The sequence below is a fragment of the Falco naumanni genome, chromosome 6 (assembly GCF_017639655.2).
Source record: "Falco naumanni isolate bFalNau1 chromosome 6, bFalNau1.pat, whole genome shotgun sequence".
In the NCBI taxonomy this organism is placed as follows: domain Eukaryota; kingdom Metazoa; phylum Chordata; class Aves; order Falconiformes; family Falconidae; genus Falco; species Falco naumanni.
In genome coordinates, this window is record NC_054059.1 from 51,972,405 (window position 1) to 51,996,556 (window position 24,152).

General features: G+C 39.7%; 1 protein-coding gene across 6 annotated transcripts in view; it reads right to left on the reverse strand.

Annotated features, from left to right (window-relative positions):
- The window catches only part of ARFGEF3 (ARFGEF family member 3), a 96,870-nt gene that overhangs the window by 48,333 nt on the left and 24,385 nt on the right, over positions 1-24,152 (reverse strand). For 2 of the 6 annotated variants that reach the window (XM_040598039.1, XM_040598038.1), the window contains exons 5-10: positions 12,173-12,241; positions 9,354-9,485; positions 6,933-7,055; positions 5,321-5,363; positions 4,243-4,321; positions 986-1,090 (exon numbers count right to left, since the gene is read on the reverse strand). In XM_040598039.1, the coding sequence (XP_040453973.1) occupies positions 986-1,090; positions 4,243-4,321; positions 5,321-5,363; positions 6,933-7,055; positions 9,354-9,485; positions 12,173-12,241 (551 nt within the window). The remainder of the gene's footprint in view (positions 1-985; positions 1,091-4,242; positions 4,322-5,320; positions 5,364-6,932; positions 7,056-9,353; positions 9,486-12,172; positions 12,242-24,152) is intronic. The other 4 variants (XM_040598042.1, XM_040598041.1, XM_040598040.1 and 1 more) reach the window with 3 other exon arrangements.

Here is a 24,152-nt window from a genome sequence, read left to right on the forward strand (position 1 = left end):
AGTCTCTGTTTTGCTGGCTTTTGACAATATAATTAAAGCCCTCTACAGTAACTCAAAGTGTGCATTGTAACATCTCATATGCCACTATACACTAAAAACAACATCCTTCCTTCAAGTGATTCCACAGCAGCAGATCACTCTTCTGTGCAGCCAGAGCCAAAACTAACTCAGCACTTTGCTCAATTAGCTGTTATTTCAGCTTTGCACTCACGCACTTAACATTTCACTGCAGTCTGCATGACCCTGATTTAAAAAAACAAGTGAATGCAGTCCCAAACCTGATTTTCACCCACATGCCTCACAGGTTCAAGCTGCCGCCTGGAGCAAGCACCCAATGACAAGTAATGTTTCAGCATAAAATGTAACACATCCTCATAAATCTCTTATTTTCTCAAGATTTTTATGCAGTCCAGAAATGTCATTGCTTCTCTTAATATGCTTGCTAAAACAGTTCTGCTTACTGAAGTCACAGAAAGAAAAAAAAAGCTTTTAACCAGGCATCAGATAATGACTTTGAGTCTGCTTATTCCACTTCTTTCTCCAATCAGGTACACTTAAAAAAGTATCAATTCACTCCTTAAGAAACACACCTGCCTCAAAGCAGATGTAATCACAGCTTTCAACAGCAACAGCTACTGCATCAGATCAGTAAGAAGCTATTCAGCACCCTCTAACAGTAAGCAGAATATTTTGTGTGCTCAATGCCACACATGATTCTGCTGAGCTATTACAGAAAGTGTAAGAGTTTTTCTGTTCTAGCTAAATATATTAGACTTCATTACAGTGATAATCCACTACAGGGATTTAATGTGCTAGCTGAGCATGAAATCCTAACCAACCTTATATGAAGCACAGAATGAACTGACAGCAGGTTAACAGCAAGCTCTGCTCACATCTGGAGATTTATTGCAGGTTTGTTTGCATGGCTGGGGGGAGAAGGTCCTTTTATACTTATAAACTGAATATTTGCATCAGATGTACTCACCATATTAAATCAGTGAATCCTTTGTGCTGGTGCATGCAGGGAGAGGAGCTGTTTAACATGGAGAGGATGCACTCCAAGTAAAGAAGCTGAAGATGCCGATTGTCACTGGCAAAGAGAAAAGATACCATTCATGTTACATTTAAACAAAGATTATTTAATTTTCTAAAAGAATTACATTAGTTCACTTGAAAATTATACCACAATTTACAGCAGTGACTTCTTTTTGCTTCTTCCTATGGATTTACAATGGTGTGATCACCTTTACCATCCTATTTATTTTACGCTGACTACATGCAGTGATCTGCTACTGAAAAAAGAACCACAAACAACTATGTGAAAAAAAAGGAAGAAGAAAACAGAAATAATTATTACAGTTCAATCTAAAAACCTGAGGAGGAGGGAACTCTCAAAACAGAGGAAAAGGAGACACCCAGATATCCCAGATTGGATGGTTTCTTCAGGCATTCTGAAGGGCATTGAGGCTGCTCTCTTCTGGTTACTTTTTCTCTTTTCTTGGTGACAGCCACAGTGGTCAAAAGTCAATGTCTACAGGCAGTAAGTCACATGACAACACAGCTACCTTCCAGGGCCTTACCAGTTACTCTGTCAAAACCATAAACACCAAGTGAGCTTCATGAGAAAGAACGTGAAAGATCCTGTGGACATCTGGGATTGATACACTTGTAACGTACAATGTGCTTGTACCTACTCTCAGAATTAGCTCTGGGATTCAGGAGCAGCTGAATAGCTGAGAGCAGGTGAATGAGAGCTGGAGGAATGTATTTTCTGATATACGATGGTGGGTAAAGAAAGCTGTAAAGAATGGACTTAACTGAAATTAAAGAGTGAGAAATGCCTGCTCTTCTGTCACTGCCTGAATTCCTTTTGTTCCCATAGATGAATTTTCATTTGAGTAGAACAGTACCTGTTTCACATGCCATGCAGAAAATAGTGAATCCTGAGGCTTGAAGCTAGATTTCTAACTCTGTGCTACAGAGGGTTTAAAACTGCTGGCTGGTTATACATTTTAGAGGTGATAGCATTTTCCTCACAACAGTCGACACCTATCTGGAGAGATGCACACAATCCAGGTACAATTGCCTTCCTTCCTGACAGCTTATCTTACAACGTATCTTAAAGTAGATCATCAACAACTTACAGCTGACACTTGCATGGGCAGGCACAGGGCATCCCTGCACCTGCGATTGCTCTAATGCTTCTTACTACCATATTCTTTTCCTGCTGTTAAGAAATTAATATTGCGCTCCTGCATGCCTCAGCATAGGCAGTGTGTTCATTTCACTGCTGCCACAAATTCCAGTACCACCAAAGTCACCAATGGTCCCAAGAAAAAAATTCACCTCCCTGAACTATTGCTTATAGGTGTGCCTCCCTCAAAGCCAAATTCTAATAAACTTGAAATTTAGAAGGAGGAATTTCTTTGGACTATGAAATTAGAACAGGCAGTATATCATACTAAAATCTCACTTCACTGACCGGGAGGTTAGAAAGTTAAGTTGCTGCCAATTAAGTGTTTTGAAGGAGATACTAAAATTTGCCTTGAAAGAAGAAATAAAGGCTTTTCATTCATGGAGCTCTTTAATAAGCCATTCTAACTGTATTATTTTTCCTCAGAAAATAAACAGAGATCTCATAAATAGAGATCCTAACAGTCTAGGTACATAATTACAAGCATGAATTAAGCCCTTTAAATTTCTTATTGTACTTTATCTAAAGCATGCCTCAATCTGTTCTGATTCAGGACAGTTTTATGGAAAGCTGGGATTGCAGGTAATTTTTTTAAAGACTTTCAGTGATTCTGAGCGATCCGGTCAGGTAGTTTAATTTTGATGTTTCATAATCAGTAATAAAAAGTGATTACTCTGAGGACAATACCTAAAAGATGATAGCTGTTTATAGCTTCATATATGGGCAAAAATTGATACAAAGAATTAACCTTTCAGCTGGTTTTGCCACTTGATATTGTTAGATACACACTTTTGAAGATCTCTCCTTATCCTGTAACTAGACACACAACTGGGAAAAAAGGTTCCTTTAGAAGATTTAGAAACAGGCTTTTATTTTCCCAAATCGTGACACTGATTATATAATGCTAAGTAAGGTAATCTTCCCTTCCAAATCTTGCTGTAATTAGAAACAGTCATCAGAGAAAAGTCTATAGAATTGCACACAAAGATGTCTGCGCTGTCTTCAGCTCTGGCAGTTCCTAAGCCATAGGTTTCCTGAAAATGGTACAGCACATGAAAGGAAGGACCGATGCATGCTTGTTTTGTGTATCTCCCATTTCCCCCAAGTTCATCACAGGCTACTTTCACGGACATACAGGCCAACCAAAGAGACAATGTTATGCTACATTTTCAATACGTTCAAGATTGGCTTTTTTTGCTACCACTCAAGAGGACTTGCAACTCGGAGTAGTAGCAAGTTAAATCTTACTTTACTAATACAGAAACAGTGTTACCAAGTGAAAACTTGTTTTTCCCCTTAAAAATTTTGAACTATTTCCAGCTTGCTATACTTCTGTTTTTCAAATAACTGCTGTATAATGTTTGCATTGCTTTTGGTTGCTTTGTCATCTCTTTAAGACTTCAGGCTTTTTTTGGCTCATTTCTCAATAGCCCATTAGTCCAGCTATGCTAGAATGACACAGGAAGTAATTTTTAACTCATGAGTAATTATTACTCTTACCATACTGGCCAACAAGAGACTCTTAATGCAGTGTAACATGCTATTACTGCCCATAATAACTGCATTTTAAAAGTCAGGCTAGTGTATTTCCAAGTGTACAATATTCCTAAATTTAAGGAATGCTTTGGTACTGTAAATTATTTTAGTTGGATAAATGCCACATTTCTAAGGACACATTAATTCCTTCTGCATATTGTCTCTGTTACATTTTTCCACGTCTCTTGTAATTGTTCTCTCTACAATGATTACTTTCAAGCCAGAAAAGACAACTCCTTTGACAAGTATTTTGCTGCTGTATGGAAGTTACTTACAGATTAGATTTACTGGAAGCTCTTTAAAGCTGAACACTACACAAAGAAGGCAAATTAGCTTCTTATTTCAAGTGAGGATTAAATTAATGCATCATGAACAACACTTCCTCTAATAAACACTTCATTTAGGCACAATTTTGTTCCATAATTCCAGGACTACAATAGTAAAATCACACGTATCAGTGAAACTCTCAATCTCTAGGTAGTAGATTCAAATTATAAACTGAAATAACTCACTTTATGACAGCCTGGAGCTTCTCACAGAGCACAGTGAGGACAGATACAACATCATCACAAAGAGACTCAGTTGAAGTACCTCCAAAAAGAACAAAGATCAGAGGCATTACATATGTGCAGCTGGATTACAACCCCAATTCATTGCATGTACTTTCAGAGCTGGTCCATGCTTCTAAACAAGCAGTGCTGCCAAAATTTACAGAGAAGATGCAGTAGGAAAAGTCCAAGATCGGAAAGTGATCTCCACACAATGAAAAAGCAGTAGTATTAGATCCGGAGAGAGCATTGATTGCTTACGTGCAATCACAGAAGGTTAGCTGAAGTCTAATCCAGATAATAAAGTAAGTATACTAATAAATAATAAAAAAGGACTGGCTCCAGTACTTCTAGATGGCAGCTAGAATGTCTGTATCTCTCCCCGCAGTTAGTCTCTGCTACACAGCTTCTGATGTCTGATCAGGTCCTGATCTTAAAAAAGGATGCTTGTGCACTCCAAAGATTTTAGCCTCCATCCATACAAGTTCTCCTGCAGAAATCCAGTGAGAAAGTCAAAAGCAGGGATTACTTTTACCTATCAGGGAAGATGTTGGAAGCTAAGCCAGAATGGGAACAGAAAAAAATCCTCTTGTAAATTAATCATTTGGCAAGCCTGAACAGACCTTTGCTAGTGGTGCACTTTCAAAAGCTGCCATTATAGACTGCGTCTCTGGCCTGAAAGACAACACAATCATTTCCAGATTCCATGTCCTACCCCATGAATCTGTTTCAATTTAGGAAGTAAAGCCACTTACTAAAACTTTTTCCTGAGCACTGAAACTCACCTTGAAACAATCCTTTTATTACTATGTTGAGTGCAATGATGTTACCATGGTCCAAATGAACACACGACTGAAAATATCAGGAGCTAACAGGGCTGTCTCAGTTATTACCACAGGTAACACAGCATCAAGCTATGGAGAAGGGAAGAAACCCTGAAGATGCAATTCCTGTGACATTAAACAGTACTGTGCTGATGAAAGGAAAGTGAAAAATAAAAAAGCTGGATTGGAAGAAGTCACTAAAAAAGTGTTACAAATACCTTGACTCTTGAATTTCTGCAAGGCATCATGGTTTTCAATTGTCTGTTAAGGAAAGACAAAGGTGGTGTAACAGGTACAAGGGGCAGAAAAACACTGCAGAAGCAACATTTAACAGCAGAGCTTTCTTAACAAACCCACGTCACCTATGTGTTCTGGGGTGGGGTGTTTTTTTTTGTTAGTTCTGTTTTTAAGCAAGCTTTTGCAAAACATTTTCAAACATTCCTTAAGACCTGTTTTAACAGTCATTTACATTTAAGGAACTCACATCTCATTGAGTAGAACCAGGATTTATAAGTTCTTTAGGCATTTACTTCCTACACCTAAAACAACTTAATAATAACTAGGCATGTAAGTTGCATTAACTGAGAGGAAAGCATAGTCTAGATTTCACAAAGTACCAAAATCAATTGAGTATAAAAGAGTTTATCACATTGTCACTGTTAATGTTACAGTGCCAACAGCATTAATGGCAGTCAGGAAACGGAAACAATCTCTTACATCATTTGGTTCAGCAGCAGTATAGGATTTTTTCCTATCAGTGCACAAAGGGGTCAAGCCAAATTCCTCTCTCAAGCATCAACAACAAACCACCAGGAAATAAATGCAGCTCTCACATGCTTTCACCCACTCCTCAGCTAAGAACAGATCTAACGAAATTCAGCTTTCAGACCCAAACTAAATCTCAAAACTACGGGGGTTTTTTTGTTTCTTTTTTGGTTTGGTTTTGGGGTTTTTTTTGGTAAATGTTTTGGCTGTTAGAATGAACCTACCTAGCACAGACAGAAGCTAAGTCTACTTAAACTGATTAATTCTGTTCTGCAGTTGTTCATTAGGATAAAATAATCTAGTCTACTAATCCAAAATCGAAGTGATCATCTTAACCCAAAACACATATAAGGAAAATAAACTGTGCAATTACAGTACTTAAAATTTCCTAATAAATAGAAACTGACTTTTATAAACAGTAATTTTTTTGATAATATACACAGCAGCACGAATGACTATAAGAAGCCAATGTACTTTTGCATGTGCCCAGAACACCTACAGTTTTGCTGACAATATGCTGGGATTTCATTTAAACAACTCTCATGGATTTTAGTAATGCAATAAATAGAATTAATTTTTTTGCTAGCCAAGCAAAGAATGTCATGACCCTAAATTATCTTCTATAAAAAAGTAGAAGAAAAACCTCAATTACACTTTCCTTAGTTGAGAATTATATAGGTAAATATCTATCATGCAAAAACTTTTGGCAAAATTATTTCAATGAACCTTAAGAAAACAAGCAAACAAAAGAAAAAGAATGGAAAAGGAAAAAGCCAAGGCAGCCTGACAGCAGAGCAAAGACTCTTTTGTTTAATGGAAGGAAAGAAAAAATAAATAAATAAATTAGCCAAGTAGATCTGACAATATGAGAGCTGCGTTTCTGACGGACTGCTGTAAGGCAAGCACACAGTCAGAGCCCCAAAACGCTTTTAAACAGGATTAACTGTGGAAGTGTCAAATAAAAGCCGTAAGGCACAACAAGCCAGTACAATACACTGCATTCAGAGAAACAAAAAGGTACGCAGCCATGGACGTGGAACCACTTGTTGATGCCAGAAGGCTCACCATGTTTTCTTGCTTTTGTCGTAACTGTAAAGTCAAGTCACTCAACATTTGGCTGAGGGTTGCCCGCACAGCGGTGTTAATGCTCCGCTGGTGACAGCTAGAAACATATGTCTCAATGCAAACCTGATGAGGAAACAAGATAGCAGTACACAGATATGAACTGTAACTTACCAGTAACACATTTTAGGAGGAGGATACCAACATCTCTTGCACGCAGATAGCCAGCCTTCCTTACTATTTCAGATTGCTTTATGAGCACATTAGAAGTTTTCAGCAATATGGAAAACTGAGTAAATAGCATCTAGAAGCAATTCATCAGTCTCACAGCTGCAGGAATGGTAGGGCAAAAATGGTGAAATCTCCTGTCAAACCCAAGTGCTTTTGGCACTTGCCTTGCTCCATAGATAATTCACTAAATGCTACTTGAATTGTTCATTTCTAGATACTTATTTGTAACTATCACTCTGCAAGTCTGTATCTGCAATGTAAATACCCTCCAATTCTTTAAGATTGTTGCTTCTGTTCTATAGGTATTTGCCACTTTTTCTGTAATTAATTATTACATACTGCAGCATATCTGAAAGCCTTTGAAGGCCTGTCCTAATACGGAAAACAACAGCGCTTCACCACAAATAACAGAAATGATTGCCTTTTAATAATTGGCAATCAAGCCAAGGGCTCCTCAGCTCAGAGATCCCATGGGAGCTAAGGCAGCAATGGAAGATCACTGACAGACCATTCAGTTCCCAGATCCATACCCAGTTGCTGGCAGTTTTTTGACACTGCTGTGACCAGAGCTGTCCTTGACTTTTGCCCCAGATGATGTTATACAAATAGTTGCCAAAGCATACTGCAGCTAGGATCCTGGGGACAGCACACTGCAAAATGCAATTTCTGTCCTTCATCAGATTTTCTGCAGGAGATACTAGTCTCCATAATAGCTGCTGTAACTGTAATAACCACTGTAATATAACTACTAAAATAACTACTGTACAGCAACTACCAAGTGGATAACAGTCTTGATGGAGCTAAGTGGGACTGCAGCAGAACTGTACAATACGCTCTCCTCAGACTATGATCCAAAGAAGCAGTTTTGGTCCTTTGGCCTACACTGAGCTTTGTCATGAACAATGACCATTAAAAATTTTTTTTCAAAAAGTGACTGTTCACATGCTTTTTCAGTCTTTGTGTTTTGATTCTGCCATCATTTAAATATATAACTAGTGAGAAGAACCATGAATATAGATTAAACTATCTGTGAAAAAGTATTTGAGAGATATATAGTATAAATTATATGCATAAGCAGCACACAGAAATGCATCTGGTGCACATTTTTGAATGAGAAGGCTATTATATGATGGAAAGCCATTTTTATAGTTCCCTAATGAGGATGAGTTTTTAAGAGGGAAAAATCAAAGTGATCTGATTACATAGGCTAACCAGTATTGACATAAACACACGGACAAGACTCTTGATTGTTTCTAACTCCTATAGAAATGAAATAAAGCTATTTCAGCAGCTAAAAAAAGCAGGCTGTGGACTCAAGGCTATGCAGTTTAAGATGTTGCTGGCCCACTTCTGCATTTGTTAGAGTGGAAAAAAAAATATAGGTATGTTCCTAAAACCCTTCTGACTTCCTCACTTTGGGCAACCTCACATCTCAGCATTTCAGTAAAGCCACAAGCACAAGACATTACTGAGTTTCTTGGATACAAACAGTATCTTTAGTGAGTGATCTAAGACATCACACACAGAAGCTACTTAATTATGGCTCTTGCCTTATCTTCCCTTATTTCCCAACTACGCTGACAGACAGGACTTCAGAGTTTTTCAAGTGTATGTGTATCACTCTATCTCATGCTAGAAACACTATGCAAATGACAAACTCAGACCGACTATCTCCTTTGACCATATACTAGAACAGGTTACAGTTACATGCATTTGCAGGATATAAGGGACTGAACCGACAGCCTCTCATTCTTGTTGCCCTTTTTCAAGATTCCAAGAGCTGCCAAACAAAGAAGGGATTTTATTTAGCTAGAGATCAATGTCAGTGATGAAGATGGTCTTGTAAGTTAAAAGAGGGCTTGGACCAACTCTGCCCATCATCTCATTCAGCTATGACCTGAACTCCAGTGGACAAAAAACCCTAAATTCTGTTAATCATATACAGTCCTTTGTAGAGGCCAAACCATTCCAGTGCTGCTGAGATCATTCTCCTCTTGAGCTGTAAGCCTTTTTCTAGAGTACCTGAATTAATTGATGAAATACCATTCTTAGGATGTAGGCTGACTTTCTGGAAAGAGCATGACTGGTATCTCCTTCTCTCCCCTCCCCATGCCAGCTAATGAGCAACAGTCCTTTCCACTTGGGCTCCGATCTTATGGAAGGCCTGTGTTCTAAAATGGCTGGGCAAGGTACCTTTTGAAAAGCCATTGATGAAGAACCACCAGTAAAAATGCGAGAGCTCAGGGCCCCAAGGAGGTGTGCAATGGACATTTTGATCATTTCATGCATTCGGGGACTTCCAGCTCTATGGCATGCAAAACACAACTAAGAGCAAAACACAGAAGGGTTAGCCAATGAAAACCAACAATGTTAAACAAATCAAACCTCCATAAAGTAGACGAGAGTAACAAATACACACATGAAAACAAGCAACAGCATAAACTACATTTTCTTGCAGGGGTCTAGGCAAGCATGGGAAGGCGCACAGAGCAAGATTCAGTCTGTCTTCAATACTGTTAATACTTACGCCACAAAATATAGTACTCTTCATGTTGGATGCTTCCTTAATTCGAAGCTGATAATGTTCAGAAAGATCTGAGGTGCCACTATTTTGTGCACATGAATTGAGAATGATCTGGCAGGGCAAAATGGCCAGACTCCAGCCTTGTTTGTCAGGCAGTCCCCAGAGATTTCTACCGGTAACGCAGGCAGCACCTTTCTGATTCTGCAGTGGCTCCACTTTGCTGCAGAGGGCAGGCTAGGAAAGCTAAGGGACTGACTCGGAAAGAAATGTCAAATAGCAGGGGCACTGGAGCAGAAAGCTCCTCTCTGCCACCTTTCCCTTACAGCAGGTCAGAAAAATAAATGCTAAGCAAATGCTGAACTCAGAAATTATTTTCTGTTTCCTACTGCTTATAAATTGCAGAATTCAGATACCAAGGCATATTGATTCCAGCTGCTAAAGTCTTTGCCTTACCTAAAACCTGGCCAGGAGGAACCTGAGGAAGTACGTATGTGCCTGGTGGGACTGGCTAATTAATTAGAAAGACATTGGCATTGAATGAGGCAGTATTTTCTCAGGGTGTGGGGACAATAGCTGTACCTCCAAACACTTCAAATAGAAACACGCATGCTCTGTATTACAGCTTGTTCCAATTCCCTAAAGGAAACTGAAGTTTTGTTTGCTTTGCTGGCACATCTCATCAGCCTGCATCAGAGCTCCTCCTCTTCGCTTCAACAGAAAAAGGAGAAGCTATCATTGTGCTAATTTGTGCCACTCTACTAGTAAAGGTTTTTAAGAGCCAGGCTAGCCTTTTGGGAATGAAAGTGAAGTGCAACTACCAAGAACAGCAGGGTTTAACTCCAGTCTATGAAAGAAAACTGCCATTTTTCAGGATGCTTTAAATGAATAACATTTGTTATCCAAATTTACACAGAGAACAGAAAATACGATTTCTGATACAGCTTATAGCACACAGAGCATGACTGATGGGCCATTTCCCCCCTAGTCTTAGGCAGTGCTCTTAAAGATTGAAATCTGAAGGGTTTAGAGCCATTAAATACTTTTCCCAGCAAGTATTTTGACTAAGCTAGAGCTCTTTACCTACAGCAAAGAGATACACTAAGCTTTTGCTTTGCATGTTAGAAAGTCTGCTGAGAAAAACTACAGCAGGGGAAACTATCTGTATTTTCTTCAGTTTGGAACATTGATGTAAAGAGCATTTAGTAAAACTTTAAAAGTTGTGACTTGCTCTAAATACCAGTTCAGTTCATCCTTGCTGCAGGTGGGACTTACAAAGACCTCCAAATACAGCCAAACCTTATGGTCTCACATAGCACAAGAAAAACCAAAGTTTAAGTGGTGCAGGACATCTGGAATAATTACTACTTTTTTTTTTTTAATCCTATGTATGTTATATACACAAACTGTTTATGTTGTATCTCTGCCTTTTAAAGTCCATTTGTTACAAACTGGCAGATGTTTTCTTTGGCTCCCTGTTATCCCTACATCCCCATTTTCAGCTTCCAATATGACAATGCAAGGTCAATTTTATTCCTAAACTTAGAAAATACTGTATACTGTAACTTCCAGGTAAAGTGAGCTATTTTCACATGGGATTTTTCTTTTTTATGGAAAACTCCACCCAAAATACTAAAACCTGAGAAGGAACACTACAAATGTCTACATATACTTGGAGTGTATGACATGTCTATAACCATTCCGTTGTTCCACAAACATTAGCTTTCCCCATACCATGTTAACAATATAATTTTATATGTTCTGCACACAATAGCAAGTGCTTCATGGGAGGCTTAAGTGTTCCTGTGCATCTTCTCTAACCTGAACAAACAGCCTCATGGCTTGCTACACACTGTGCTAAAAATATCATCCATCTACAAAGGCTCACTTAACAAACACGCAGGTATATTTTTTCTACAGCCAAAGCTCCTTTACAATGTAATTCAGACTAAAATCTAATGGAATAAAGGGAGAAGAGTGGCTAATAGCACCAGGACAACACCACGTATCTAGAGGTGTAATAAACCTTTTACTTGGATGTATTAGGAAAAAGATACACACAAAGCTAACGAGGCACGTTGGTGGCACTTATATGGGCCAATACAGTACGTTACAGCCTACATGCCTCTCTGAGAAAACTTCACTAGTTTTAGACTTGCAGCAGGTAAGGAATCAGCACAGTGTTGTTTTATAAAGAACTCAAGGAATTTTTTCTATTGCAAAAGGCAAAGTAAAGTGAATATGAGGATTAGTAAACGTGCAACACTGTAATGCACAACTGTCAGTCAGTTCCCTAGTGCCTTCCCATGCAAGCCCATCAACCCCACCTAACTTGGAACTATTTTTTCACACTAGACAAGAAGTAATACCAGCCTTTAGGATGGTAATTATGATTTGGACTAGTTTAGTTTCAGGGTATGTATGGAAGACACAGTCTAGGTAGCGGGGGAATGTTACGTGACACAATCACGGGTATGACAGAGGCACTTACCTCCGCAATCTTCAACACTGAACTCCCATTCAGCTCAAATGTGGAAGTATATGTTATACAGAGCAAGACCTTGAATCAAGAGAGAAGGGGGAAGAAAAAAAAGTGTGAGTTTCATCCATTATTGCCTCCCTTCCCCACCCATGTGCTTTCAGCCACAGCTCCTTCCATTTTTAGAGCAGACATCAGAAGTTTCTTAGGACCACGTGTTACCAGGATAAAGGAGATGGCACGATCAAGTTGCTTCCTCCTGAGAAGCTGCAACTGCTGGCCCCAAAGGTACAGCCCAATGCATGATTTATTGCAGTCTCCTATGTCTGACCATGGATGGAAAGACAACCCTGTGATCAACTTTGGCCTCGAACTCGATAGCCAGAATCCATTCATACTCTAACTGCAAGCTTTGCATGATTTATAATCAGTCCTTCCATTCATTTCTATCAGGATAACAAAGGAGGAATGAAAAAATGCATGTAATACAAGTTATTACTTAGGCGACACAGATAAATATGTATTATGTGAAACAAGCCATTAATTGCTGCTTGACATGAGGATTTCCCAGCCTAGCATATTTCCAGTAAGTGATTACAGTCATTTGATAATGAGCAGCTAAAAAACAATTCACAAGCCCCTGTTCATCAGGGAAGGCTTGTCCTGTCTCAAACTCAGCAGGAAGACTAAGAACTAAAAGCCTCATCCAACACCTTACTTTGACGAGAAGTGGAGCAGGAATGTGGTGTGATCTACCGGGGGTAGTGTGGTGGGTGAGTGGGGAAACATGGTGAGAGGTGCTGTGGTGTGATGCCTTTGGTGTCTAGAGGTGTCCTCCCTCCTTGTCTTCCTTTCCAATCCCTCCTGCCCACAGAAGACCGAGAGTCTGAACTACTGTCCTCTCTCCTTCAAAGCATAAAATTCCCCCAGTGCCAGAATTTATGCTTTGCTTGGTCTGAAACAACATGAATTTCTTGGGATAAGGGTACCAGCAAATATCAATGACATTAACACTAACGTATTGGTCCCTACAACTTCTCAGCTCCTAAGAACTGCTGTTTTCTGCTTCACAAGGAAATTCAAAGCATCAGATAAGTTAGCATTACTGGCTGTTAACCGTTTCTCTTATTACCACATACATTTCATTGGTACTAGGTTTTTATTTTATGAGTAGGTTCTGTGACAGCTACTAATGCACAACACCCTGGGGTAATCTCCTCATCTTAGAATACAAAACAATTGCCACAGTGTGTCTGATCAGAACTTGCAAGTTAAAAAAAGGAGGCAAAGGGATGCGTGTTTAAAAAGATTATTGCCCTTTGGTTCCTTGTGTTGCACAGTTTCCACATTACGGTGCAACAGCAAAAAATCATAATGTGACACTTGAAGCAGAAAACCAGATCACCTCTCAGGTGCAAGCTGTACCTTCTCTCTAGGTAGTGATAATCTCTAGAAGCATTTCAGAGCCTTCATAAAGAACAAAAAGAAAATGCTGATCTGCGGGTTAAAGAGAAGCAGACAATTCTAATATAGCATCGCTTAGCAATGCTGGAGCCACTGAACACCCATCATTACTACTGAATCTCTGCTTGGGAGATTATTCCTCTCTGCACTTATTTTGCACAAGGGAGGGGAAAAAAATCCATTACTGGAAAGCAGGCATTTAATAACTGTACGAGAATTCGAATTCTCTGTCCAAGAGCAGCTTTGAGCACCAGCTATTTCCTCTTACAGATACAGACAGAAGATCCTGTCCATGAATGAGTGTGCCATTTTTCTGGAGAAGGACATAAATAACCTTCTTTGCATTCTGGGAGCCTGAAAAGTTTCTCTGCACTGCACCTTTACAAGTATTTTTCTCAGCAGAAAAACTGTATTTCATGGCAGGATGTCACACCTCACTCCAAAGGTTGTGGGGTTTTTTTGTTTGCTTCTTTGTTTTGTAAATAAAAAAGCAGGCAGGAGCTCGATCCTATTTTTGCAGAAGATGGTTTAACTATAAAAAGCGTTCCAAGAAAACCACTATGTAATGACGATTTTACATTTGTTTATACCTGTTATCTTGCCTTGACTCTCACTCAGTCCTTCATAAATAGAAGCTGAGTAATGTGGATAAATACTAGAGGCAATGAGAACAGAAAAAGACATGCTACTCTTCCGAAGTACAACAGTCCTGGACTATATAACCTTTATAAAATATTTAACATTTACACTTAGAGCAAAGTTTCTGAGCCAAGTTTCTTCTTCATAGTTTCCCTTTTTTGTGAAATGGGCAAAATGGATTTTCTCATCTTAAAAGCATGACGCAGCCTACCTCAGTATTAAGAAACAAACTATAGAGCACTTGAACTTGCTGGAGAAGGAAATCTAATCCTAATTACAAACGATTAAGAATGCCGTGCTTTGTATTTGTTGGCATGAACTCTGCAAAGTTCTCTGCAATTCGCTGCACTTGCTGGTACACAGACAAGTGCCAGTGACAAGGAACAGTGATAACTTTTTTCCTGTCCACAGAGCAAATCCTACAGAATAGCTGAAAAGGAAACTGTCAGTTATAAAACCCCTCAATAATCTCATTTGGTTAATAAGTACAGAAGTTACAAGGGCTGTTATTTCCATCTGCTGCTCAGCCCATACCTGCAAAATTTAGAACTTCAAAACCAAAATTTTGTTTGGCACTAAGTGAATTCTAAACTACTGGCCAGCCTCACAGACAGCGGTGGGGTCTCATTTTTTCAGCTGTTAGCTACCCTGAAATTTTATTGACATTTCTAATAGTTGTGAGAGCTTGGCAGCTGGCTTAAAAATATATTCAGTATTTAAGGAAAAAAATGGGATTTGTACTCTCCATACACTGCTGTGTAAAACCCAGGTGTAGTGCATAGTTCATAAACCCAGAAAGAAACAACTGTCACCTCCCACTGAGAAATCTCTTACCGTGCTAAGAGCCAAGACAGACAGCCAGACCTATGACTAATCTTACTCAGCAGTTCACATGCCCTGATTTTCCCTGCTTGTAAAACCTTGTTTGCTTGATGTGATTTTCTGCTCTTTTGTACCACCTTGACTTTGTACAGTTTGTTAATATCTAATGCATAGATCAAAACCTGGAACCCACACACTAGAATACAGAGAAATGCACACCAGTTTAGGCAGTCTTATAAGCCCTTGCTCTTCACAATCTCTTCTCCCCCTCCCTCTTTTTTTATTATTTTTAAGTTTCCTACCTTTATGGAGCTGAACTGTGAAAAGTTAGCACATATATGCCTAATCTTTTCTGTCACAAGTGTCAATTACCTGCTTACAACAGATGAATGATAGAAAAGTCAGGTATATCAAGCACAGTAAAGAAGTAATGATCAAAACCTTGCTACGAAGCAATACGGAATTTCAGCAAAGACTGCTAAGTCTTGACTGCTACTCTTTATATAAAATGAGATCTGGGAACCTACTAGTTAGAGAAAGGGCATATGATCTGATGTGATCAAATGACAGAAGCATAACAAGTTATCAGACAGCATATTCTTGGCTTACTCCACTTGCTACCATCTTCCTTCACAAGCCATTTGTGAGATCTGAAAGATGGTCTCTGATCAATGCACGAGACTGCTCTCAGCTATGACTTCCATCAACACTGCTGCAGGGCTCATTTACAGTCTTGGCAATGCTCCAGACACTCAACTTGTGTGTCTCCTCATTTATGTGGAACAAACAGGAAGACAGCAGGCTTCTCTTAGATTACTAGGTGAAAAATAGGATTAAAAACAAACAAAACCAAATTTAATCATCCAGATCCACTAAAAACACTAAGTCTCCAGATAGTATATCCTATAGGCTGCTTAACTACTCATGACACTAACTCGAGCAGTCTCTGTTTTAAAAAATGAAAGAAAAAAAAGATATGTTTTCTTGGGCAATGACATTTTGGTTTTGCAACCACTGGTAGTGGAAGCAGAAACAAACCTAGAAAGCAATTCCTCGTAACACCTTCAGTACAAAACATAATTGAAAAATCAGCTTTTGATGAGATCTTAATCGGTATGGACTCCAAAACATGTTTTTTCCCCATCTATGCTTTTTTAAAGAAGGAACTTACATGACTGTCTGCATAATTTCAAAGTCACACAACCTCCAAGATTTTCTAATTGGCTTGCATTACCTTGTAAATGCCTGGATGAAATCACATTTCCATAAATGGCTTATCCATAATGAAAGTATTTATTTTAATTACTGCTGAAGCTCTGACTGTCATGGAACAAAGAATACAATTCCTACTCCCCAGAGCCCCAGGGTACCAACTGTAGTATAAGAGTGCACACATGTACAGTTTTCACATTAAGCAGAAACAAACAAAGTAAAAAAAGAGGTGCTTCTGACGATATAACAAAGGTCAATTGACACAAAATGTACAGGATTTGAACTGCAGTATAATTAAACTGACATTACAATGTCTATCCCCTATTTTAAGAGAGGTCTCTTGAAGCGGTAAAAAGAGGGAACATTTTTAGGTTTTAAGACTGCTAAGTGTTGCTAGCCAAGTTCCCCAAGTGTTTAGGACGCCTTTGTAGTAAAAGACGATTCTCACATCAAATAGATTATGGTGGAGTCACATCAAATAAACAAGGTGTGTAAGAAAGCAAGTAGTATCTCCAAGATGGAGAAAGAGGGAAAAGGTACACAACTTTAAAGCAATTGTAATCTGTAATCACCTAAGATTCACACGTCACTGTATTTAAGTGTGAAATCCAACATCCATATACTACTGCTATTCTTTTTCTATTCCAGCACACAAAGTCCCATTGACAAAATCCTCTGCACATTCATGTTTTTCCTAGTTGGGATGCACGTAGACATTTTAGTCCTTATGAGTGCTGAATTTTGCAGCCGTCTCTAATCCCTTTGTGGTTTTCATAAAGGAAATCTTTCCTGGCTGACTTGACATGCAGGCTTGTAAACTTAGTTGTAATATATGCTCAGATGATTCTCAAATCCTCCCCCCCCAAAGGAAAAACCCAGCCAGAAGACAAGGCAGGACAATGCTTCCTCTTGTTCAGTAATCTGACATTTAAAGCAGTCATCTAGTATCTCTGCAAAATAGTCTGGACAGGAGGTGTCCTCCTACTTGGCAGTATAACTAGTTACCTGTTCATGTTGCATTCTTTGGCCTTGAAGGTAAACAAGGGCAAGAGAAACAAAGTGTATTAATGAACCCATGTACATTGTGTCACCATGTAACACTGTACAAAACAACAGATTTTAATTATGGAGGGAAAGGAGACAGTGGCTTCTATGAACCAGTAAACCCGTAAAACACCTTGCTATCACAGCAGCAACGGGTGCTCAGCATTATGAATGCACCAGGGCTTCAAATGAAAGGACTGTACCTGGTACAGAACCTCACACATTATCAGTGGTGACATGCTGAACGCTCCCAGAAGACAATCCCCATTAGTTCACTAGAGTAAAACAGAACTACTGCTGAACACTATTTATGGTAGCATGAAACCAAGTGAAACTTCTGCTTGTATAGTACAGTTGTAGAAGGGAAAGAAATTATTTAAAGCAATTGCTTAACAGACATTTAACAGGTTTTCTTAGAGCTCTGACAGGGGCTTTTATCTTTAGAATTACAACACTTAAAGACAGGGAAGATTAAAAAAAAGGCTGACTAGCTCTGCTAGGATGGCATTTCCCCTTCATAGGTTACAGCCTATTTAGGTATACTGCATGACTTTATGAATCAGAAGATAGATAATCCGAGTAAAACAAAACTGAAAAAGAACAAATACCAAACTGAAAAATACCAACAAAAAGTTTCAAGAGTTCCCAAATAAAAATGAAATTACATGCATCCACTACCAAAACAATCAGAAAGGATGTCAACACAGGTGTAAGTAAACACAGAGCTGTCAAGGAAAAAAAACATATATCCCCTGGATGGAAAATTCTGACATTTATTCTTGGTAACAAGTGAATTTTTTGGGCAGGGGAGAGGGAAGAAAATTGCCTTACTCTTATATACATGCAAGGTTCCACCAAAACTACATCAGGGGAATTTCCTGTGTGGCAATGCACTTTACAACAGCTAATTTAAAATTACTGTTCCAAGTCACTAGATTAATTGACAAGAAGTTAGCCTGAAGACAACCTAAGTGACATCCCACAGGCTGTCTGTCCTGCCAGAGGATTTCACCCTATCCCTGATCATCTCCTGACCTGCATCTAGGAAAGAGATACTAAAAAACCATATAAGCTGGTTTTGCAGATGCAACATCAACCACTATGCCACGTGAAGTTTCAATTATCTTTTTCCCCCTTCACAAGAGATACAGGTGAGGAGCTCTAGGGAAGAGGATCCCCAGGAGCTGGCTGACAGTATCAGAACAGCTTATTGGGACACAAGTTCTCTCCTCAGCTGCCCCCAAGACCAAATGGTGTTAACAGCTACGGCGGCAGCAGCCCTTACCAGGGGAATCTCAGAAGCAGAGAAAGTCTAAGCTGGGTGCATGTTACCTGTGGCACATCTGGAGTACATGTATAATTGCATGTAAATGCTATGGCAAATGGCCCTTCCCTGCCACTGTTATGTGGCCAACTTGGCTGGCAGAACTTGGCACTGTCACCTTCAGTAAGCATTAATGTCTGGCAGCAGGGAAAAGATTAAATGGCAATAGATGAAAGCTGAAGGGTTTCTGTATCTGGTTTTGTGATCACACAATGTCTTTCCTATTCACTTTCTTAATGGTAAAACAAGCTCCAGGTTCTTGGTATGTGTCTAAGACAAAAGAAAGTCTGTAAGAATTTGTACTTCCACACTGGACAGGTCTTAAATGACACTTTCCAGAGCTAGGTACTTGCTACTTTCCATACTGGCACTGGAAAACCTGCAGGTATGACCCAATGACTCACTGCTCGCATATGCTGCACAGCACAGAATAGCTCTGATGAAGAAACACAGGCACCGTTGGACTTAATTTCTGCAAAATCTGCACTGCTACAAAAAAGACACCTGTCACAATCACTCCAAAAACACACACAAAAAACTCTAAACAACAAAATCTGTGTACTATTAACTCTACTCTTGTGCATATATACTGCAATATAGTATTTGATCACACCATATCACAGGTTTGGGTTTTTTTTTCTCTTCACAAGACTAGTCATTTATCAGAAAACCCAGAAAGAAACCTACTGCTGAGTTAACCTGGAGTAAGAAACCCTTCTGCCATCCATCCATGCATCCATGATTGCAGAAGGAATGACCACAGAGGACAGAGGACAGGAATCCCACCCCCTTACCCTTCCTGTGATTGTTTCAGCCCCATGGTAGAGTATTGCTCCAATTACTGCTTTTTGTGCCCAACCCCAATGATTTTGATTACGTCAGATCAAGCAGGACAGTTCCAACATGACAGAATGAGTGCATTCTCTGTCCAAAACCACCTATATAACCTCAAAGCTGAGGGAACACTTAGAAGGTTAAAATTTTTGTGTCAGAATTACTCCAGGCAAGAAATTGCACCTATCTGTCTATGCTGCAAACGTTTTAAGAGACAGGACGACCCTATGCTTAGATTTTTAGTCACACAGCTGCCCAGACCCCCAGAGGTTGCTCAGGCCTATGAATTCAAGCACAGAAAGGTACCGAGAAAGAGCCACAGATCCTGGAAAGAGGCTGGATTTTTGAGATGCTGCATTTACTACTGACTGGTTTAGGCTGCACCCACCCAGTATCCATTTGGCCATATTCAGGCCATTATCATCCTCATTCTTTTGCAGCCATTAAGGAGAAAGCTCAGGTATTTAATTCAAAACTGCAATTTCTGCTACAATGGCCAGACGCCTAAGAACCAGGGGAGTTTTTTAACCACAATCTTAATTGTAAGTACTAGGCATTTACTGTAGTTCTAATTAACTTGGGAAAGGATGAGCTTATCTTGAAACATGCAAGGCAGATTACTCAATCCATTAGAATTAACCTGGTTACTCATAACTAAGCACATGAATACAATGATTTTAAAAACTAACCAAAAGGGGAAAAAAAAACACCAAAAAAACCCAAACCAAACCCAGAAAAGTAAACCCAAGAGAGTCTGGATTTGTAGTTGGCCTATATTACAATAATTTAACTTACGAAAAGGCTAAGCACAGAAAGCACTAAGAACTCTAGCTAGCATTCCCAGGCAGGGCTGATCTTAGAGAATAATCTTATTTGCATGAGACTGTGCAAGTCTTTAAAGAGTGCAGTCTTTTGCAGCGCAGACTGCTAACACATCTCTAGATTATGGACTGGACAAAACTCAGTTACTGCTTATGACAACTCATATCAGTCACCACTGTTACAAGAACTAACACTCAGGTGAAACTTTCTTCCACAGATTTTCAGCATTTTATACATTTTTTCTTATTAATATAAATTTTAAACCTGTTCTGAATTAAAGCATGCAAGTAAGTTGAATAATGGTCTTTATTTTTTACTTTATTTGAAACATAGTCCTTCTCTGCTCAGAAAGAGACTGAACTGCAATTTATATTGCAAGTGGTATTGATAAATGTTTGCAGTAATGCAGTGCATAACACATACTGAGGGGAAAAAGTTATCTCTTATTCCAAAATGATATATTAATTAAAGTATGTAGATTAACAGCACGTATCAGCAATTGGGTTTCTGATTCTCATCCTGATAATGAGTCTCTCTTCTCCATCTACCAGTTAAATTTTTACTGTTGCACCAATGAACTATTATTTTTAACACGCAGCGAAATCACTCTTTTTATTCCTATATAAAACTATTAAACATGTCTTGTCACAAAGAGGCAGCACAGGCAATAACATAGTTTACATACACCTTTAAATCCAAGTTGTTTCAGTCCAGCTTCCTCCTCTATTTAATATTACAGTTCAAGACAAAGAACAGTTGCAAATGATATTCTGTTAAGCATAACCAAGTTGTATGTGGAAAGATACACTCCATAAACATTAACCTTAAAACAATTCAAAGATATAGATATTTGTGCAATATCTTTTATTTTTTACAGTGATTTATTTAAATCACTATATTTAAATATACAGATATTTATTACAGTGATCAGCTCATTTACCAGTATTCATGAAAAAGTGCAGAACAATCATCCACAGAGACTAGGATTTTACAGTTGTGTTCTGTCAACATTTTCAATCTAACAATTTAGAACTACTCTTCAAATACATCATACGGTATGTGCTCTGTCATGGAGGGCCAAAGAAAAAAGGTTAACTAATAACTAGCTCCCCATCAAACCCTCCATGTCCTGGAAAAAGAAAAAAGTTAGGCTTCCTGTTCAATGGCAAAGTTCCTGCCAAGTTTTCTGAAAAATTTAACAGGAAGTTTTGCTCAGTTGCTCAAGCACAATCCAACTTAATCCAATATTTGCATTAGATCAGAATTATCTCCATGAGCAACATGGTTGTGCAGAACCTAACACAGGTCAACTATGACTGTTAAAAAACTAACCGCCAACAAAAATTTGACCCCAAACTTTCTACTACACCTTGTATCTCTTCAACAGTGACCTTCTTAAATTACTAATATGACACCGTAACTGTGGTCCAGTCAAAATTATTTATTACAGAAAAAAATAAATAAAGACTAGAAGATGGCTTAGTACTCGAAGAATTACTTTGCATCTTTAAAGCATTCTGGTAGTGATCTTGGAAAGGACAATTAAAAATACCCAACCTAAAACCAGCATTTCAGAGGCAGAACCATTTGCTCCATTCTGCCTATCCTTACACAAGCTAAGTTTTTCCACAGATCTCTAGTTCAGATTTCAGTTCTGAATATATCCAAAATGAAAACTGAAATCACAAGAAGAGCTGGCTAGTATTATTACTGGACAGTTGCCAAACGCTGTATTAATGGATCAGTGAAGAGACAAAGAGAAAAGATTGCCTTCACACAGCAGATTTAGCAAGGGTTCATTAAACCTCGTTCACAGATTAAAGACTTCTGGCTGACTCCTCACTGAATGCCTACAAAAGAAAACCATAAAAATTTTGCCCATCAGCAAGCAGTACATCTAATCCACTAACAAACACGAGCTGGAGTCGCTGGGAATAAACTAACCTTTCCTAAATGAAATTGCTGTTCATCATGGATAATAGGTTGCCAGAACATGCAGGGATACAATAAAGAAAGCTAAGGTCTATTTGGAATGAAATCTGGCGAGGGACATCAAGGACAACAAGAAGGGCTACTCCAAGCAGAATGTTAGGAAAACGGAGACTAGGGAAAAAGTGGGCCCACTGCTGAATCAGGTGGGTGCCCTGGTGACAAAGGATACAGAGAAGGGGGAGTTACTGGATGCCGCCTTTGCTTCAGCCTTTATTGCCAAGGCCAGTCCTCAAAGTGTCCCAGACCCTGGAAGCAAGAGACAAAGACTGGAGAAAGGAAGACTTTCCCTTGGTTGAGGAGGATCATGTTAGAAATCACTTAAACTTCACACCCACAAATCCACGGGCCCCGACAGCACGTACCCCGAGTGCTGAGGGAGCTGGCAGATGCTATTGCCAAGCCACGCTCCGTCATCTCTGAAAGGTCATGGAGGACAGGAGAGGTGCTTGAGGACTGGAGGAAAGCCAACATCACTCCAGTCTTCAAGAAGGGCAAGAAGGAGGACCCAGGAAACTCCAGGCTGGTCAGCCTCACCTCGATGGAACAGCTCATCCTGGAGGTCATCTCAAAGCATGTGGAGGAAAAGGCGGTTATCAGGAGCAGTAAGCATGGAGTCGCCAAGGGGAAATCATGCTTGACCGACCTGAGAGCCTTCTGTGATGGATTGACAGTAGTGGACGTTGTCTACCTTGACCTCAGCAAGGCTTTTGACACTGTCTCCCATAACATCCTCATACATGCTGGCCTGCTGGAAGGCAGCTCTGCAGAGAAGGACCTGGGAGTCCTTCCTGGTGGATACAGCAGGTTGACCATAAGTCAACAGTGTCCTGGTGGCCAAGAAAGCCAATGGGATCCTGGGGTGCATTAGGAGAAGCATGGCCAGCAGGTCGAGGGAGGTTGGCCTCCCCCTCTGCTCTGCCCTGGTGAGGCCACATCTGGAGTGCTGTGTCCAGTTCTGGGCTCCCCAGTCCAAAAGAAACAGGGAATTACTGGAGAGGGTCCAGCGGAGGGCTGCACAGACGATGAGGGGACTGGAGCACCTCCCTCATGAGGAAAGGCTGAGAGAGCTGGGCCTGTTGAGCCTGGAGAAGACTGAGAGGGGACCTTATCAATGCACAGAAATATCTTAAGGGCGAGTGTTAAGAGGATGGGGCCAGGCTCTGTTCAGTGGTGCCCAGCGATAGGACAAGGGGCAGCAGGCACAAACTGAAACACAAGAAGCTCCACCTGAATATGAGGAAGAACTTTCCCTTGAGGGTGACAGAGCACTGGAACAGGCTGCCCAGAGAGGCTGTGGAGTCTCCTTCTCTGGAGACATTCAAAACCCACCTGGATGCGACTCTGTGCAACCTGCTGTAGGTGAACCTGCTTTGGCAGAGGGTTGGACTAGATGATCTCCAGGGGTGCCTTCCAGCCCTGGCCATTCTGTGATACTGTTGATGTATTACAAGGAGATCAACAAATGGGCACTGTATGATTGTGTGATTTTTCATTCCCTTGATACTGCCAGTTGAGCATAGCAAACCCACAAACTGGTAATACATATATTAGAGGGCATTTCAGTGTAATAGCAAAGTATCATGGTAATGGCAAAGGTGAACGCTAAAGTGGCCCTGCGTCACATACACTGCTTGCTCCCTCTGGAGCCTTCTGGATTACCTGGTTTGTCAGTATCTTTTAATATGATTTAAAGCACCTAAATAAGCTCAATTTAGTCCACAGTGTGAAAATGCTAATAAATCTCTGTCATAAAATGTATCAGAGGTACAGAGAACACACTGACAGCAGTCTTTGAGATATTCTAAAGAAATATTAGGCTCAACAGGTCAATACCTGAAA